At 38.7% G+C, this 20608-nt stretch overlaps 1 protein-coding gene across 1 annotated transcript in view; it reads right to left on the bottom strand.

The window, feature by feature from the left end:
• Positions 1–20608, bottom strand: part of ITGA8 (integrin subunit alpha 8) — a 191843-nt gene that overhangs the window by 113421 nt on the left and 57814 nt on the right. Inside the window, exons 8-11 of the mRNA XM_006098219.3 lie at positions 20410–20454; positions 17878–17921; positions 16666–16722; positions 14744–14796 (exon numbers count right to left, since the gene is read on the bottom strand). Of these exons, the coding sequence (XP_006098281.1) occupies positions 14744–14796; positions 16666–16722; positions 17878–17921; positions 20410–20454 (199 nt within the window). The remainder of the gene's footprint in view (positions 1–14743; positions 14797–16665; positions 16723–17877; positions 17922–20409; positions 20455–20608) is intronic.

Raw genomic sequence — 20608 nt, 5'->3', positions numbered from 1 at the left:
GCAAAGGCTGAAAGCCTTTATACATCTTTCTCTGTCTGCAGTTTGGTTGTTATCAGCCTTGATTGTCCTCAGACTATTGACCACAGGGTGGAGTAAGAGGTTTTACAACAGGGTGTGGCAACTGCTTTCCTCCCAGGCAAAAACCTCCTGGATAGCAAAGTTCCATCAGAGAAAGATGTCATCCAAAGCCAGGTGAGGGAATGTCTCAGCACAGGAAACCAGGGTGACTGCCCTTCAAGCTCCAATCCCTAATCTTGGACTCCCATCACACACCTCTAGTCCACTCTTCCCTCCCTATGCTGGATCCCAAGGTGGGTGGCTGCACACAAAATTTGTGCATTGGCCCTTTAAGAGGGTGCCTGCATTTCCAGCCATCTCTCGCTGGCAGACAGCAACCTTACTTCTTTACACAGCCAGGTGTTATGTGAGCACCTTTCCCAGTTCTGGTTTTCTGGACTGGGGCACCCAGCTTGGGGTTTAGACCCCAGAGTTCTCAGTGGGAACCCCCACAGCTGGGATATCCCTCCAGAACTTCAGCTGCTGTCTGTGCTCTGCACTTCCTGCCAGTCTCTATGTGGTCTCCACTTTCGGTCCTTGATTACCAGGGTTCTCTCTAGCTAGTCTTCAGTTGATTTTTCAAGTTGTTTTTTCTATATTTTAGTTGTATTTCCAGTTTGGTTCTGGGAGAGTGCCAGTATAGCTTCCACTTAATCTGCCACCATTTTTAATCCCGAGAATAGCATGAGTTTTGACATCATACTGATCTAGATTTAAAATCTGGTTTTAGTAACTAGCTGTGTCATACTGAACAAGTCACATTACCTCTAAAATGTAGATAAGATAGGAATAGGGTACTTTATTAGATACATCACTTAAGATCTCTCTCTGTCTGTCTGTCTGTCTCTCTCTCCAATATGTGCACATACACACTGATTATACAATAGTTTTTAATACATGATAGGTATTATGAAGGCATTGGGCTAGCCATTGATGGGAACACACAGTATTTTACACTATAACAATACACATAGAAAGGGTTTCTGTTAAAAATGCAAAATGTGCCCTGACCTGTGTGGCTCAGATAGTTGGAACATCATCCTGTACACCAGTAGGTGGTGGGTTCCATTCACAGTCAGGGAACATACCCAGGTTTTGGGGTTGATCCAAGTTTGGGGCACATAAAGAGGCAACCTCTATTGATGTTTCTTTATCTCTCTCCCTTTCTCTCTCAAATCAATTTATAAAATGCAAAATGCATTCTCCTTTTCCATCTCCTATCTTGGAGGAACCAGAAAGAAGTGAAACATAGCTTTGGGGTCTGGGGCTTCAGGGACATCTAGAATAGGCTTTTATTATCTATCCACAGCAGGGGAAATAACACATGGATGGAAAAGCACCTTGAACAGTGACTTCACAGACCTGTAAGAAGGAAGGGAATTGTGAGAGGCTGTGAAAGGCAGGGTTATGGAATGGCTATTATTTTGGTGTCAGATTCCAAAACATAAGTTGGATTGCTATACTTAGATAAAACTTTTTTTAATGGTCCAGATACATTTACTTCAAAAAATTGCCATTGCTTACAATCCTGTTTTGCTCCAGGCAGAGAGGAGAGCAGAAATTGGGCCATTCTAGCCTCTGGCATTCCCTTGCAGGAACCTGGCTGCCTCTCTTTCTGTGTTTTTTTTTTTTTGTTGTTGTTGTTTGTTTGGTTTTCATTGCTGGTATGAAGAAGAATTTGTTAAACACCTAACTGTGTGTGTTGCTGTCTTGTAGTTCAAAGACATCAAAAATCATCAGTTCCCTATTATAGAGGCTGAGTGGGGCCATTTTCTCATTCTGTAAAGAAGGGAAAAAATAATAATTGGTCCCTGAGGGTATGAACATGACATAGGACTGACACAATTGGCTCACTCTATTTATCACTGCCAACACTGAGTTCTAGAAATGAGAAATTATTTGACCTATCATTGTGAAAGACCAACAAATCCAAGGAATCTTTGGATTCTTGGAATATTATAACAGCACTGATTTATTTTCTTGGGAATACATTTTCCTAGATATATAAGGGTAAGTCTTCTAAAATGTTCTAAATGCCAAAAAAAAAGGAGAAGACATTTGTTCTTAATTTATAATTGTGTTCTCATAAGGTTGAGAGACAATAACTGTCTTGGATTCAATTGGTACAATGTGCCTTGTGGAATATTTTGTACTTAGTGTCAATATTTTTTCTATTAGCAATACCACTTAAGAGTCACAGCATATATTACTGTTTAGGCTGGTGTTGTTAAATCTCAATTTGCAGTTCATTAGTGGATTGTGAAATCAATTTAATGGGTCTTGACAAGCAATTTTTTAAATGAAAGAAATATAATAGAAAATATTGGAGTGAATGAATTATACATAATAAGGGTAAATATTGTTCCATGAAGCTTTTGTTTCAGTTGTACATGTGTGTAACGGGTTTCAATGTCAAATGCATTTCCTCCTATGGGCCACAAGGCAAAAAAAATCATTGAAAACCACTGCAGTATGCTATGTGAGTTATTAGGTTATTTCAAAATTTATTTGTGAAATCTTTTTAAAAAAATATTTTCAATATATATATTTTTTAGAGAAAGAGGAAGAGAAGGGGAGAGAGAGAAACATCAATATGAAAGCGAAACATTGATTAGATGCATCCTACATGCCTCCTACTGGGGATCAAGCAGGCAATCAAAAATTTTAATATATTTTATTGATTTTTTATGAAAGGAAGGGAGGGGGATAGAGAGTTAGAAACATCGATGAGAGAGAAACATCCATCAGCTGCCTCCTGCACACCTCCTACTAGGGATGTGCCCAAAACCAAGGTACATGTTCTTGACCAGAATCGAAACTGGGACCTTTCAGTCTGCAGGCCGATGCTCTATCCACTGCGCCAAACTGGTTAGGACTCAAATATATATATATATTTTAATATATCCAATTCAAGTTTAAAGATTTAAAATATTTATTGGTAAAGTTGTTTTCCATTGACCTTCTGATAAAGTAGTTACATAATAGGTTGTGTTCAATCTTAAGAGAATATATATAGTAACAGTCTGGATGATATATATAGTGTATCCTAAAAAATTTATAATTATTAAATCTACATTTGAATAATTATTAAATCCAATGGGTTAAATATGAAAAGAAAGAAACATCAAATAAGCTATCAGAAAAAAGTGTGTATATATTTTGGGGGGGACACCTTGTATAAATATGATATTTATCTATAATAATAAAAGAGTAATATGCTAATTAGACCAGACAGCCAAACGACTTCTGAACGTCATTCCGGATGTCCTTCAGGACAAAGCAGTGGTGGTGGGGGCCGAGGAAGAGGCAGTAAAGGGCGATCAGGCAGGCAGGTGAGCAGTTAGGGATGATCAGGCAGGCAAGTGGTTAGGGGCGATGAGGCAGGCAGGCAGAGGGGTTAGGGGCAACCAGGCAGGCAGGCAGAGTGGTTAGGGGTGATGAGGCAGGCAGGCGAGTGGTTAGGGGCAATCAGGCAGGTGAGCAGTTAGGGTCTTCAGGCAGGCAGGCAGAGTGGTTAGGCGCAATGAGAAGCATGCAGGGTGGTTAGGGGCAATCAGGCTGGCAGGCAGAGGGGTTAGGGGCAATCAAGCAGGCAGAGGGGTTAGGGGCGATCAGGCAGGCAAGCAAATGTTTAGGGGCGATCAGGCAGGCAGACAGGCAAGTAGTTAGGAGCCAGTGGTCCTGGATTGCGAGAGGGATACCTGTGGGATCGGGACTAAACCGGCAGTCGGACATCCCCCAAGAGGTTCTGGATTGCAAAAGGGTGCAGGCCGGGCTGAGGGACCCTCCCCCGCTCCCTCATGCAAGAATTTTGTGCACCAGGCCTGTAGTACATATATAAATATATACATTTACATACATATATATGTATATATAAAACAATGATGAAGAAATAATAGTGGCCCTGACTGGTTTGGCTCAGTGGATAGAGTGTCGGCCTATGGACTGAAAGGTCCCGGGTTCGATTCCGGTCAAGGGCATGTACCTTGGTTGCGGGCACATCCTCAGTACGAGGTGTGCAGGAGGCAGCTGATCGATGTTTCTCTCTCATTGATGCTTCTAACTCTCTATCCCTCTCCCTTCCTCTCTGTAGGATATCAATAAAATATATTTTTTTAAAAAGAAATAATAGTGATCAGATTTTCATTAAAAGCTACCTTCTGTCTGTTTGGGTCATGTTGGTGCTTTGGATGAGATCTAAGATATTATGTAAAGACATTTTATAAAAGTTGGATATATGTGCTAAATTTCATTTTATCTGAAATGTCTAATGTTTAAGCAGATTTCTTTAAATCTCTGTGTATCTTTCACACAGGTTTTATTTATGTCTCTTTTTTATGTATACATCCAGGCAAAGCTCAATTTATCATCCTTTATATGATGTTTGATATAGAAACAATATAAACATATTCCTGAAAAGCAGAGCATAAATACAATGAAAAAGAGATGGTGAGAGAACCCCCAATGAGAATATTCAATATGAAAAATCTGGATTCAAGTTTTCTGCAGCCAAATGGTGTTAATGTGTTAATTTAATATATACATTTTCTGTTTCATTTTTTCTCCAATAATACATATTACATGCTAATGCTCCTGACTCATTTTCAAAATGTAGTTATTTATAAAAGAACGCAGATTAGAAGACAGTATAACTAATCAACCTTAATTCTTTTATGATAGTCAAGAACTAAAATAGCTTATCAATTATATTACAGATCAATTTAATTTATAATCTCTTTATGTTTTAGTTTTCTAGATTATCTACTTATTTCTATCATAATTATCTCTTTTGTATGAGAGAACATACTTAAACTAAATCTAGCACCAAAACATAGTTTCCCAAAGCTGCTTCCTTTCAAATAAGTATTTTCTAAAATGCTCTCAAGTTGAATAATTGCTAGGAATCTTTTAAAACTTATTTCCTTTTGGCCCTTCAGAGGCTAGAAACAATACAATGGTTAAAATTGTAATTCTGTGAATTTTTGAAATAGTATAAATACTGTAAGTTTCAAAAGCCATTAGAAGAAGAAAAAAAGATTTGCTTGCTTGGGCTCAAGATGAAAAATATCATCTCCATTTGTTGCTAAGTTTGTCCAGAAATTCCAAACAGAGTTTACATTGACTGGGTTTGTAGCTCTGGCTATTTTAAGATAACTAAACTAAAGTTAATTTCACCAGCTTTGTTTACATTTTCAAAATAATCACAGGCTTGACAATATCAGCCACTAACCAGCATGCACACAACTGTTTGGTCTAAACTTCTGAAGTCCAACCATAATATCTGGAGATTCTTTTAAATAAAAAATTGAAGAGGGGGAGAAATTCTCAAAAATTTCCTTATTTGATCACATGACTTAATGACTTTTCGTTGTGGTTTTTTTTTTCTTCCTGATTTTGGGATTTTGGAGCATTTGTAGGAACCTTGCTTTTGTTGTATAATGGATAGAAAAGAATGTTCACAATAGTTCTTCATTATCTCTTGGCTGGAGAAAGTTTGGTTCAATCCACAAAACGTGGCGAGTCCTGGCTTCTGAGCACTGAACAACCAACCAACTGAGTGATGTGCTTAATCCTATTCTGCGTCACTGCACACCGTCCACTGGGTTTACCAGAAAAGACACAGAGTGGGGGGAAAGCGGGTTTACCAGTGCAGTTGTGAGTACATTAAACAGAATTTATTGTTGTGTTATTTATTAATTAATGTATTATTTTCCATACAAACAACTGTGAACCTACTTCTGCCCCACCCTATACACATGATATGAATTTGGGCAAAATAAAAAATTAGATCTCAAATCTAGTACTGAACTCTGCTGGGTGATGAATGCTCACTGATACTTCCTTAATAACTAATAAATGCTGGGAAAGCTAGAAAGGGATTTGTAAATTTTAAAAAAATGGTAGAAGCCATAGACTCTGTAAAACTATCTATGAATAATAACCCATGACTCAGTAAAATGTAGCTGTGACTATTTTTCATATAATCAAACAAACTGATTTTCTTATATGCCATGAACTTAAAAACCATTAACAACTGAATCTTTAAAAATCATCAGTCAAGGTCCTGGCTGGTTTGGCTCAGTGCTTATAGCGTTGGCCCATGCACTGAAGGGTCTCGAATTCTATTCCCAGTCAAGAGCATGTACCTGGGATACAGGTTCAATCCCTGGCCCAGTAAAGGTGCATGTAGGAAACAGCCAATTGATGTGTCTCTCTCATATCAATGTTTCTTTCTGTCTCTGTCTCTCTCTTTCTCTCTCTCCTTCCTCCGTCCCTCCCGTTCTCTCTCTAAAAATCAATGGGAAAAATATGCTAGGATGAGGATTATCAACAGCAAAAGTCACCAGTTATTTTTAGCATAATTAAAGAAAATCTTAAAGTTCTTTGGGTGAAATAACTTTGAAATCATGATTTTATATTTTTACAATGTAAAAACCATACTTATAAAAATAATGTAAATTATTCAAATGCATACTTAATAAATAGAAATGTAGTTTTTTTATCAACAGCCAAAATAGAGTAAAACATTTAAAACATAGATATATTTTATTCTTCTACCATAACTTTTATTTAAGGTTACTGGAATCTATATAGACTATTTCTACATGTCTTTAAATATATGTACACACACACACACACACACACACATATATATATATATACACACACACACACACATATATATATATTTCATAGAAAGTAGAATGGTGGTTTCCAGGGGTGAGGAGGTAAAGGAAATGAGATGTTGGCCAAAGGGTACTAAGTTGCAGTTATGTAGAGTGAATAAGTCGAGAGCAGCATGAGGACTATAGTTACTGTTACTGTATTGTATCGTGGAAATTTGCTGAGAGTAGATCTCAGGTGCTCTCACCTCCCTGCCACCCCACACATGGATCACACAGTTGGTTATTAGCTAAATGATAATTGGCTTGAACACAGTGATCATTTTTCTATGTATATTTATATCAAAACACCATGTTGTACACCTTTAATATATAATTTTTATTTTAAAATAGAAAAGAGGTTATTGAATTTCTTCAGTGACAAATATACTAATTTTTCCCATTTCCCAGCTTTTAAAAATGAGAGTATGCCATTATTTTACTCACTTATCTGATTGAAAATTCCTAATACAGCCCTAGGCAGTGTGGCTCAGTTGCACCAAAGGGTCACTGGTTCAATTCTCAGTCAGGGCACATGCCTGGGTTTCAGGCTCGATCCCCAGTGTGGGGAGTACAGGAAGCAGCTGATCAATGCTTCTCTCTCACATCTCTCTCTTTAACCCCTTCTCCATGCCTCTTTTTCTAAAATCAATAAAAACATATTTTTAAAGAAGAAAAAAATTCCTAATACAGATTATAAAACCTTGAAAACTGAAATTATATATTTTATAGAGCTTAATAAAGTGTTCTCAAGTGAGCACCAAAGCCCCACTGAAGCAAGTCTTGCCTCATAAGGGTGTCTTCAGCACAGAAGTTCTCCCACCGTAGACACAGCTGATTCTCACAGCCAATTGGCCTGGAGGTCAATTCCTCCCAGTGATACCTACAACAATCAAGGCTTAACTACAACAAGACTGTGCACAAAGCCCACAAAGGGTGCACCAAGAGTGTCCACCTCACGTAATTGGGGAGGCTGAGCCACTAGGCCCTATAGGACACCTAGCACACAAAGCCACTCTACCAACACAGGGAAGCATAAAAAATGCGGAGACAAAGAAACAGGTCACAAATGACAGAAATGGAGGAAAGCAAGAGACTGGATATAGAGTTCAAAACCACACTTTTAAGGTTTTTCAAGAACTTTCTAGAAACCGCCGATAAATTTAGTAAGACCCTCAAAAAGTCTGGTGAGACCGCCGATAAATGTAGTGAGATCCTCAAGAAATCTAGTGAGACCCTCAAGGTTATGAAAAAGGACCAACTAGAAATTAAGCATACACTGACTGAAATAAAGGATATTATGCAGAGTTCCAACAGCAGACTAGAGGATCACAAGAATCAAGTCAAAGATTTGAAATATGAAGAAGCAAAAAACACCCAACCAGAAGAGCAAAATGAAAAAAGAATCCAAAAATACGAAGATAGTGTAAGGAGCCTCTGGGACAACTTCAAGCGTACCAACATCCGAATTATAGGGGTGCCAGAAGAAGAGAGAGGGCAAGATATTGAAAACCTATTTGAAGAAATAATGACAGAAAACTTCCCCTACCTGGTGAAAGAAATAGACTTACAAGTCCAGGAAGTGCAGAGAACCCCAAACAAAAGGAATCCAAAGAGGACCACACCAAGACACATCATAATTAAAATGCCAAGAGCAAAAGACAAAGAGAGAATCTTAAAAGCAGCAAGAGAAAGACAGTCAGTTACCTACAAGGGAGTACCCATACGACTGTCAGCTGATTTCTCAACAGAAACTTTGCAGGCCAGAAGGGAATGGCAAGAAATATTCAAAGTGATGAATGCCAAGAACCTACAACCAAGATTACTTTATCCAGCAAAGCTATCATTCAGAATTGAAGGTCAGATAAAGAGCTTCACAAATAAGAAAAAGCTAAAGGAGTTCATCACCATTAAACCAGTATTATATGAAATGCTGAAAGGTATCCTTTAAGAAGAGGAAGAAGAAGAAAAAGGTAAAGATACAAATAATGAACAACAAATACACATCTATCAACAAGTGAATCTAAAAATCAAATGAATAAATAATCTGATGAACAGAATAAACTGGTGATTATAATGGAATCAGGGGCATAGAAAGGGAGTGGACTGACTATTCTTGGGGGGGAAAGGGGTGTGGAGGATGCGGGAAGAGACTGGACAAAAATCGTGCACCTATGGATGAGGACAGTGTGGGGGGAAGGGGAGGGTGGAGGGTGGAGTGGGAACCGGGTGGAGGGGAGCTATGGGGGGAAAAGGAGGAACAACTGTAATAATCTGAACAATAAAGATTTAATTAAAAAAAAACAAAAAAATAAAATAAAGTGTTCTCTGTATACAGTAAAAAAAAAATTGTTGGAAAAAATAGCAGAAGGTTCAGGAACTAGTCAAGATGTGTGTGATCTTGGGCAATTCACTTATTCTGTGCCTCAGTTTCCTCATGAGTGGATTTTAGGTTGTTTCACTGGATTTCAGTACTGAGTGGTTGTATGGTTTTAGATATGTTACACATGAAGGCACGTTGAGAAGAAAAAATTGTTTGCTAATCATAAAAATTTTATTGCTTAATAGTAGTATTAGGGTCTACCACAGTTTCTGTGGAGAATGAGTTTGCTGCATTTGAAACTGGAAAACTGGGGAGACAAAATATATAATATCCAGGAAAATTGTGATAAGGATTTGTTTGCTGTAAATCTCATGCAGCCTTAGGATCTCTGCCAGAAATCTGGTCAGAAATTGAGAAAGACAAAAGCACTCTTTCTCAAAGCGAGGCCACATGTGTCTGACCTAGAGCCATCACGGGACTTAGGAAAAGTCACTGCCACACATGATTTTCTGCTGTTCTTTTCTTGTTCCACTGAGGTTTTTGAGGGACTGCAAGTCCGTGTCTCTGTCCAGATGGGTTATTCTGTACCTTCCCTGCGGATGAGTACATCCAGGGAGGTGGGGACACTGGCTGTCACTGCTACTAGTGGTTTTCAGACCCCCATTCTGGGATCAAGTATAATCCCAGACATACAAGATGCCATACTTTTCTTATCTGTGTCTATTTGACAGCCAATAACACAAATGATTATTTTAGAAAAGCAGGCGCTGCAGAGGGGATAGCAAATTACACCTTCATTAGTATAAACTCAGACTTCGCATGCACTAGCTCTCTCTATTTGAGATGAGAGGTTCTCAGTGGCTTCTATGGCATACTCCTTTTTAACAGGACCTCGAATTTACATAGCATCTAAATAATTAAAAACAGCAAATCACATACAAACTGAGAATCTAGGGCACTTTATTTTTTAAAATAGCAATATTAAGATAAGTGTATTTTTAAATGCAGTGTAAAGAGTCCATATGGAGCTCATCTGTGTCCTATCAAATGCTGCAAGGCTCCCAGGGAGAAGCCCTTGCCTTGCTGTGTCACCATCTGTTGAGAGAAATGCATTTACACATATCCCACAGGCCACTGGGTTTTTTTTGTTTGTTTGTTTTCCTTAAAGAATGGGCTTCCTAAATCTGGACAACATGCCATGTTTTAGACTCAAGTTCTTCTTCGGCCATTTTTTTTCTAAATTACTAAAAGGCTCTAATAACAAATGCAGTTCATCCAGGTGGGAACTTGTGAATGGGGGTCCCAACTGCCCCCAACTGCCCCCCCGCCAGCCTGGTCGCCCCCAAGTGCACCCCCTGCTGGCCTGGTCACCTCTCACAGCCGCCCCTCCCCCCCCAGCATGGTCACCCCACGCAGCCTGCTGTTCAGTCGTTTGGTCGTGCCTCACTAACCCCCCTGCTGGCCTGGTCGCCCCATGTAGCTTGCTTGTTTGTTTGATTGTCCCTCACTAACCCCCCTGCCATCCTCGTCGCCCCACTCAGCCTGCTTGTTTGGTCATCCCTCAATAACTCCCCTGCTGGCCTAGTTGTAGGCAGCCATCTTGTGAGGGTGTGTGGGTTAATTTGCGTATTACCTCTATATTATAGAGGATAATTTTGTCTTTTCCAGAATTTCATATAGTTGGAATCATACACTATGTGGCCTTTCAGATGGTCCTCTTTTACTTAATAATGTGTATTTAAGTTTCCTCTATGTTTTTTCATGGCTTGATAGCTCATTTCTTTTTAGCACTGAATAATATTCCATTGTCTGGATGTAATACAGTTTATTTATACATTTACCTACTGAAGGACATTTTGGTTGCTTTCAGTCCTTCTATTTATTTCCTACATAGCGCTCATCATGAGCTAACATACTCTTTACTTGACTTGTTTATTTTTGTCTGTAGCTTCTACACAACCCCCAACTCTCATATAACCTTGATGAGGACAGGGGTTTCCATTCTGTTCTCTGCTATAACCCAGCATGCAGAACAGTGCTAAGATATAGTAGATGCTCAAGAAATATATGTTCAATGAAAGAAAATACAGAGATATTTTCCAAAAGGTACAAAAGTTACTAAATGTACCTCCAGTCATATGCCACCACATAATGTATAAAGTACGTTTTAGCTGTACAAAGGTCACAGCTAATGTCCATTAATAATGAATATAAAGTGCTTAGCCCAGATCCTGAAACACAGTCAGGATTCTTCAGCTATTTTCTTTCTACAAAAATGTGAGCTCTTGGGCACAGAAACGTATTCTGGGCACTGAGAACAATGCCTGGCACATAGTAGGTGCTCCAACAATATTAATTGGATGGATAATATGATGTTTGTCTCATTTTATTGGTTTTATTATTTGATCATTTGTTTTAATTGTCAGGTACTTTTAGTGAATACAAAAGATGTTAAATATTATTTTTGAAGTAATGACTTAAACATGAACATAATTTATTATGTTGTTTGGTCCAAGCTCAAATTTAATTTACTGCCATAATCTGAAAAAAAATTATTATTTTATCTCCTGCATGGCATTACTAGTATGTCAGTTAAACCAATGTGAAGAGGGAACCAAGATGGCAGTGTAAGTACACTCGATACTCTCATCCTCCCACAACCACATCAAAATTACAACTAAAATGCAGAACAGCCATCATTCAGAACCACCTGTAATCTGGCTGAACAGAAGTTCAACAACTAGAGAAGTAAAGAAGAAAGCACACTGAGACTGGTAGGAGGGGCAGAGGCCCAGAACAAGCTAGTCTGACACCCACATGTGGTGTTTTTTTAAATTGGCAGAGATATCTTGGCTTCAGAGGTACCCTGTGAGGAGCAAGGGGTCCCAACCCCACACCAGACCCCTCAGCCCAGGCTTCAAGTGCTGGGAAGAGAAATTCCCATAACTTCTGGCTGTAGCAACTAGCAGGGATTGTGGGTGAGTGACACAGAGGCTGCAGGAGTCCCCAGCAGTGCCTCTTAAAGGGCTAGCGCATTGATTTACCTGGACTCACTCCCTCTGAGTTCTAGCACTGGGGCAGCAGCTTGAAAGGATTCAGGGACATATGAGAGGAACTAAATTGTCTGGCATCAGGGAAAGAACTCAGGGCAGCTTTCTCCCAGACAAAAGTGCTGAGACTTCCCTCAACAGAGCTGACTGACAGGTGCCATATCTGAGTCTCCATCAACCTGGCCCACACTGTTCACCCCACCCTGATGATTCCCTGATATTGCACCCCACCTAATTTGTAGTCACACCCAAATTGTTTTCAGTGTCCTTTCCCAGATGAATGGCCTGTTCTGGCTCAGGTTTTAGACTTTCCTAAAATCTCTCAAACAAGCAGCAGCTGGACTCAGTGTGCCCATAACTCTCAATAAATGGCCCTAAGCCTGGTACTAGTAGCAGCTTGACAAGGTTCACAACTTGGCCTCTTCTGGGCACCTATAAGCCCAACACAAGTATCAGCCATCTGCAGATTACTCTGTAGCTCCTGACAGGCTGCCCCAGGCAGAACTGAGGCAGTGGCTAACTTTGTACCTCCTGGGAGGCCCTAGAGCCAGTGCACCCAGTGGACAGTTTTATACCATGCCAGTTTACAAGGCTACCATATACACGAGTAACACACTCAAAGGGAAAAGTGAATACCAAAGCCCCTCTGAGGCAAGTCCTGCTCCATAGGGGTGTCTCCTGCACAGCACCTCTTTTGCTGTAGTCACAGTTGGTCCTCACAGCCAATTGACCTAGAGGTTGATTCCTCCCAGTGACACCAACAGTAATCAAAGCTCAACCACAAGAGGACAGTGCACACAGCCTAAACAGGGGTGTACCTAGAGTGCCCATCTCAGATGAGTGGAGAGGCTGAGCCACTGGACCCTACAGGACATCTACTTCACAAGGCCACTCTAGCAATTCCAGGAGACATAGAAGCTCTACCTAATACATAGAAACAATCACAGGTAAGTAGCCAAAGTGCAGAGACAAAGAAACATGTCACAAATAAAAGAACAGAAGAAATCTCCAGAAAAAGAACTAAGTGAAACAGAAGCAAGCAAACTACTAGATATAGATTTCAAAACAATGGTTATAAGGATGCTCAAGGAACTTAATGGGAGCTTCAAAAAACTTAGTAAGAATTTCAAGGAAATTAGTGAGAAAATCAAAGACATGAAAAAGGACCAGTTAGAAATAAAGGATACACTAACTAAAACAAAGAATAATTTACAGGGATTCAACAATAGAGTAGAGGATGCTGAGAATCAAATTAGTGGTTTGGAATATGAGAAAGCAAGAAAACACCCATCCAAAAGAGTAAAAAGAAAAAAGAATCCAAAAATATGAAGAGAGTGTAAGGAACCTCTGGGACAACTTCAAGGATACCGACATTCACATCATGGGGGTGCCAGAAGGAAAAGAGAAGGAGCAAGAAATTGAAAATCTATTTGAAAAAATAATGACAGAAAACTTTCCCTACCTGGTGAAAGAAATAGACTTACAAGGCCAGGCAGCACAGTCCAAAACAAGCGGAACCCAAAGAGACCCACACCAACACACAGCATAATTAAAATGCCAAAGGTTAAAGACAAAGAGAGAATCTTAAAAGCAGCAAGGGAAAAGCAGTTAGTTACCTACAAGGGAGCACCAATATGACTGTCAGCTGATTTCTCAACAGAAACTTTGCAGACCAGAAGGGAGTAACAAGAAATATTCAAAGTGATAAATAGCAAGGACCTACATCCAAGATTACTCTACCCAGCAAAGCTACCATTTAGAATTGAAGGTCAGATAAAGAGCTTCACAGATTAAAAACAAAGTAAAGGAGTTCATCACCACCAAACCAGTATTACATGAAATGTTGAAGGGTCTTCTTTAAGAAGAAGAAGGGGAAAAAAGACCAAACATATGAACAATAAAATGACAATAAATACATATCTATCAATAATTGAATCTAAAAATAAAAACAAAGAATCTAATGAACAAAATAAACTGACGAATAAAATAGAACCAGAGGCATGGAAACATGGAACAAACTGACAAATCTCAGAGGGGAAGGGCGGGGGGGACAGGGAAGAAATTAACCAAAGATCTTATATGCATATATGCATTACCCATGGACACAGCCAATAGGGTGGTGAAGGCCTGGGGTGGGGCAGGATCTGGGTGGAGGAGGGCAATGTGGCGGGGGGGGGGGGGAGTGGAGGAGTGGGGGACATCTGTAATACTCTCAACAATAAATATATTTTTTTAAAAAGCAATATGAAGAGAAAAAATATTTTTAAAAAGAGAAAAAAATATTTATGTGCAAATGTTTTATGAATGTATCACTTGCTAAAGGGTGAAAAGAGACACATTAGCAAATTCTTCAATGGCTGTGGAATTTGAATCATCAATGACTATTCAATTAATAAAATTAAAGATAAAACTAAGTAAAAGAGTCCTTTTCTAGAAATAGCAGATGTGGGAATCTCAGTAAAGACATAAACTAGGATTACAAAGAATTCTTTAGAGAATATATCCTCTTGCCCTGATCCCCCCAAAAAAGTTAAGAGAGTCTCAATCTTGTTTAGGAGATATGGAAGGATGTATTTCATTAAGGGGAAAAATATAACATTTTTATGGATAAGTATAATACATGGTGAGTGAGGTGATTCTTATTAACTTACCCATCATTGTTAATATCTGATACTGCAACTGTATATCCAAAATAAGATGCCATCTGCAAAGGACAAAACATAAGATGACATATTTTGTCATTTTCAAAGTCATTTTTAAAGTCATGTCTCAATTTTCCCTGAAATATTAATCTCATTGCAGCACATTTTTGCATTTAAATTCATAGACTCTTGGATATGGACAGAGTCTTGGAGTCATTTAACCTAACCCCTGACCCAATGCATAATTTCCCCTTCTAGTCTCCTGACATCCACTTGGGCACCCTTGGAAGGTGTTCAACAACCAGCCCATTCAATTTGTGGACTCAGTTACTAGAATGTTCTTTACTAAGATTGGCCATTCTGTAACTTCTAGTCCATAAACCTACCTAGTTCTACAGCTTTGAGCCTCACAGAATAAATATAATTCCACTTCCATATGAAATCTCATATGGAAATATTTTTAGCCGGAATACCATCCTGGCCCCTTCTTCTTAGACATACTACATGTGATACCAAAGAGAAGCTGATAACCCAAGAGCACACTGACACTCCTCTTAAGTAGGATTTACACTCTGCTTTGGCCCCTTTATATCATTGAAGAATAAAAAGGAATTTAATTTGGAGGAAACTGCATTTCAGCATCAATTCATATTGAGTTTATTGTCAAGTAAGGTTCCTACGTCTTTTATGAATGTAACCAGTGTGCCACAATCTCCACATGTTCTAGCTCTTAAGTTTTTGTTTTTCAACCTATGCTTTCAAGATTTATAACCTTTTCAGATTTGGCCCTTTGTTTCAGCTTTCCAGGATTTTTTTGTTTCCATATTCTGCCATCCAGTGCTTTAGCCGAATTAGCCTCCCCACTAAAAGTGCGCTCCACAGAAGGCGAAGATATTGGTCTGTTTTGTTCACTCTTCTGTCCTCACTGCCTGACCAGGATTTATCTGACTCAAAGTAGGTGCCAGGTGGAAGACACTCTTTGCAAAGAGAATGCATTCAGGAGTGAACAAGTGTCACAGCAATTCAATCCTCCCACCTCTTTTCCCTATTCCAAACATGTACAGTCACATTCTTATTCCTGGTATGGCATTGTGTGGCCTTTGGCCAGAGGAATTTCATCACTTATGTATTAGGTTCCCAGGTTCAAGATTGCAGAAGTAGGTGGTATTGAGGATGAGAAGTTATAGAAAGGCCAAATTTAATAATGTTTAAGGAGCTTTTAATGTAAAACAAGTATAAAATGTAAAACAAATCTGGGCAAAGGAGAAGACTTGCCAGATTTTTACCACTTGGGAATAGTTGTTCGAAATTCATAAATCCAGCCAACTTCACTATCATCTCAGCCTTATTTCTCCATATTCACCATAGGAGTATCACGAGAGCCATTGTTAAATGCTTTGTTGAAAAATTGCAGAGTAATGGATAGACTACAGCCACAACTTGTGGGGGGAGATGACAAAAATGTTCTGTGTTCATTGAAAAATTCAGGATCACTGACTCTGGCCAATACAGTGGGATGTATGAGAAGCCTCAGTCTCCTCAGATGGAATATGGGAACCCAGAACTCACCACCAGGCACACTACATCCAGGGCGGCAATATAACAGGATTGCTCTCAAATCCCAGCAGTTAGTGGCATTTTGGCTTTTAAGGGTCATAATCTGTTTTTATATAACTTAGCACTGTCTGAAATGATAATGGGCATTTATTTATTTGTTAATTAATTGTTGTCTTCCTCAACTGCCACCCTGATACTGCTGCCTGAGAGCTGGGTTCTTGTCTGTCAGATGCATGGTTATATTCACAGTGCCTAGAACAGCTTCCAGAACATAGTGGGTGCTCAGAAAATATTTTATAAAAAAATAAATTATATAAATATTACTATATGCTATTAGGACCAAGTGACATTATGTGATATTAAAATGTCTTTACCTGTTCACCAGTGAAATTCTGAATAAAAGTCATATCTGTAGAGTTAATGATTGAAACCTGAAAGCATAGAAATTAGATAGGTTACATCATTTGATATAGAATTAGAGAAAAATTTAATTATAACTTAAAGCATTTTTGGAAAAGAGTGATAAATGGTTAGCTATATGTAAAATTAAAATGTAAGCTCATAAGAAGAGTGATCTTTTAAAAATCCTATTGAACTTTTTTTTTTATGGTTAAGTCTGGGGATCCTTTCAGACAAAATGTATGCTTATTACTCGTGGAGAAATAAAATTTGAATTCAAGAATGCTGATAAAAATAAATTTCATGGTCAGTTAACTGATCTAACCAGGATTTTTGTATAGATCCATTTTTTGTATAGCTTCATTTCGTATAGATTCATGTTATTATGAGAAAAGATACTATTCATGAAGCAAAATTATTCCTTTTAATTCTATTTAGCTAACCCCAAATCTGGAAATATTAAAAGTATACTAGACTTCTAAAACTTAAACATTACTTAAAATATTTTTATTTTAAAAGTTTTTTTATAAGGTTTATTTATTTCCTTTTCCTATTTTGGGATCAACTAGTTATAATGGATTTGAATAGTATCTCTCCAAAATCCATGCTGCTATTGGGAAGTAGGGTCTTTATAGATGAAATAAGCTAAGGATCTTGAGATAAAATTATCCTGGATTTAGGGTAGGCCCTATATCTAATGCCTGCAGTCCTTATAGGAAAAGGATTGGATACGCACAAATGCAGATGGAAGAAAGCTGTGAGATAACAATTGATTTTACTATTTGCACCTTAGGAGACATACTAAAATGTTGGTCAGATCAACAGTGGAGTCCTCTGATATTATTCCTAGATTATGCACAAGAATCTGGCTGCCTTCATAGGTGAGTGGTCTGTGCAGTCACACCGAGCCCACCCTTGTGTTAATTCCCACTGTCACTGTCCTGAAAGTCTTAACACTTTTGAACAGGGACCCTGCATTTTCTTGCACTGGGTCCCACCATTTATGTGGCTGGTCCTGCACACAGATCAGGAAAAAAGAACTAGCCTCCCTTTTAATAAGCAAACAAGTACAACTTAGTAGGGGCTTGCTGTATAAAGGGCATTTTAAAGGAGTTAAAAGTTGTATGAAACAAAACATTTCTGTGCATGCATAAGAAAATATCCTGTAGTGAAACCTTAGTACTCACATATCCAAAATTCTGTGCTCCTCTTGGAACTCCAGCAACCAATTCTGGTGATAAAAACGGTCATTTAGAAGGTAAGTTACCTATACCTACTTTACAGCTACACAACAAATCAGTTAAAGATAGTTTTTAAATGAGGACATTATGTAGAGAGCTGGAAGTTTGAAGTCATGGTCTTGCATGCATTGGATTTTGTTTCTGCTGCAGACAATAGAAAACAGAAGTCCAAAGCTGTACTTTGAGATTTAGCCGTCTCTGTCACCAGTCTCCATGTTTCTGCCTCCAGACCATAAGCCTGGCTTCTCTCAGGTCTGCGTGTGATTTCTGGGTTAAACCTCTTACCCTGATTTCTCTAGCTTTCACAGCAGTGACAACTTTATAATAGTTTAAAAAGTTAACAGTTCCTGTCACACTAAAATGTTAAAATAATTTTGGTTTTTGAACATGATATGAGTCTGTCCCCTGGAGATGTTTGTTGGCAGAAGAATTAGGGGGCAACCTGGCAGCCAAGAAAGAAAGATTCAATGATAGAGATACAGGAAACAACTCCGGCCGGAAGCGGGCAGGCATGCCAAGGCACACGGATCTGGCTGTCGATTCAGAAAGAAATGGTTTTGGTTCTTTGCACTCTCATATACCTGGGATGAGTCATTGAAACTTTTTTTCCCAGTCCCTTGCAATAGGGGGAAGTTGGAGTCTCTGATTATCAAAGATCTTTCCAGCTCTCATTTCTATAAATCCAACTATTATTTGATTAACTGGGGTTAAAATTTTAGTTTAATTTAAAGAAGAAGGCCCTGGAAACAGTTCCTTTCCATTCAAATGTCCCTTCCCCCATTCCTGCTCCTAAAGGTAGAGCTCAAATTCCAGCATTAACTCTATCTGGTGTGCTGAACATTAGCAAAGCTGGGGGGTCATGCTGTTAGCATTAATAGAGGAGATTCATTTGGGGCTAGAGGTTGGACTATTCGGTAGTATATTAACTCATTTAATCAATAAATATTTATAAGCACACAGAGAATACACAGTGAACAAAACACAAAACCCCCTGCTCTCATGGAGCTAATAACCTAGTTGGAAGAGGCCATCAATTTAAAAAATAGAGCTAATTAAATGGTATGTTAGAAGCAGATGAGCATAGCAGAGAAAACCAAACAGTGCAATGGTACAGGAAGTGCAGTGTTGGGATGAGGAAGGACTTGTGATGTATTAGGTTAGTCAGGGAATGACTTAAAGAAAAGGTGACACTTGAGCAAAGGCTAAAGAAAGTGGGGAAATAAAGATGGAAATCTGCCAGAACTATGTTCTAGTCAGAGGGAAGAAGTGCAAAGGTCCTGAGGTACAAATGTGTCTGGAATATTCAGAGGAAAGCAAGGAGGCCATGGTGGCTGGAGTAGAAGGAGAAAAGGGTAAAGAGGTAGGAGATGAAATCAAAGCAATTAGTGGTTTCATAATTAGAGTTTTTTAGGTCATTATGAAGATTTGGATTTTATCCCGAATTAGTCAGAACATCATTGTAAGCAAAGAAGTTTCACAATCTGATTTCTGTTTCCCCAGGGCCACTTTGGCTTCTGGGTTCAGGATAGACTCCAGGAGGGCAAGGTGAATGCAGGGGGGCCAGCTAGGAAGCTATTGCTGATACTTAGTTGGAAGAAGCCATCAATTTTAAAAATAGAGGGGTTTTTTTCATTATGTCAGTGGATCAGAGTAGACGCTGAGAAGGAGGTGAGAAGTGGTCAGATTCTGGTCTTAATTTGAGAGTTTAGTTAGCAGGATTTGGTCAAGGATAAGTGGTGTGAGAGAAAGAACACAGTTCAAGGCTGACTTCAAAGTATTTGGTTTGAGCAACTGGGAGGTTGGCATTGCCACTTACTGAAATGGAGATGATGGAGGGGAGAGCATGTCAGTGGGGAAGGTCAGGAGTTCCGTGTTGAGCACCTTAAGTTTAGGATAGCTATTTAGAGAGATGTTGAGTGTTGGACACATGAACTTGGAATTCAGTGTAAGCTGGAGAATTGACACTGGATGAGATTACTAGAGAGAATTCAATGAATAAAGAAGAGTTGCAGTATTTAAACCTAGGTCATGTAGATGAGGTGGGGAAATTAAAGAGCAATCAGGGAGAGATGGAGAAGGAGCTGCCACTGTCTGAGAAGCCAAGGAAAGAAATGAGGAGGGAGAGATTAACTCTGTCAAATGCTCCTGACAGTCACCAACAGCATGGCTTTCGTCAACGTCATTTAATCATCTATATTTTTAATCATAGTACGGGACTACTGGACTAATATTTTATTGCTTAACTAGATTGCATAAGGATTGACATTCATTTGTATGCAATTCTTCAAGACTTAAAAATCTATGCCAAAGTGTATTTTTATTTGTTTGTTTTTCTACAAAATTTCACATACATTCTGGGATTCCATTTATATACATGTTGTGTAAGAAAGAAAATTACATTTGTAAAAGGTATTTTCGGGTCATTTTTACCTTTCTCCCATGTTTCATAAATAACTTACAGGCCACAATGTCTCTCACCTTGCTGAGCATCTCCTGTAAATTCCCCAGCAGCAACTGAATATCCTGTTTTAAAGAAAACAAAAATAAAGACAAAATAATTATATGTTCGAAGCTTTATAAATAAATGAGCTATATCTCTAGAAAAATTAAAGATCTACCATAGTACTGCTTTGTACAGAAATCTCAATAAATATTGTAGCATAAAAGATTAAGGTTC

Source organism: Myotis lucifugus, unplaced genomic scaffold, assembly GCF_000147115.1.
Source record: "Myotis lucifugus unplaced genomic scaffold, Myoluc2.0 scaffold_223, whole genome shotgun sequence".
In the NCBI taxonomy this organism is placed as follows: domain Eukaryota; kingdom Metazoa; phylum Chordata; class Mammalia; order Chiroptera; family Vespertilionidae; genus Myotis; species Myotis lucifugus.
The sequence above is the reverse complement of the archived record's forward strand: the minus strand, read 5'-3'. Positions and strand labels throughout refer to the sequence as shown.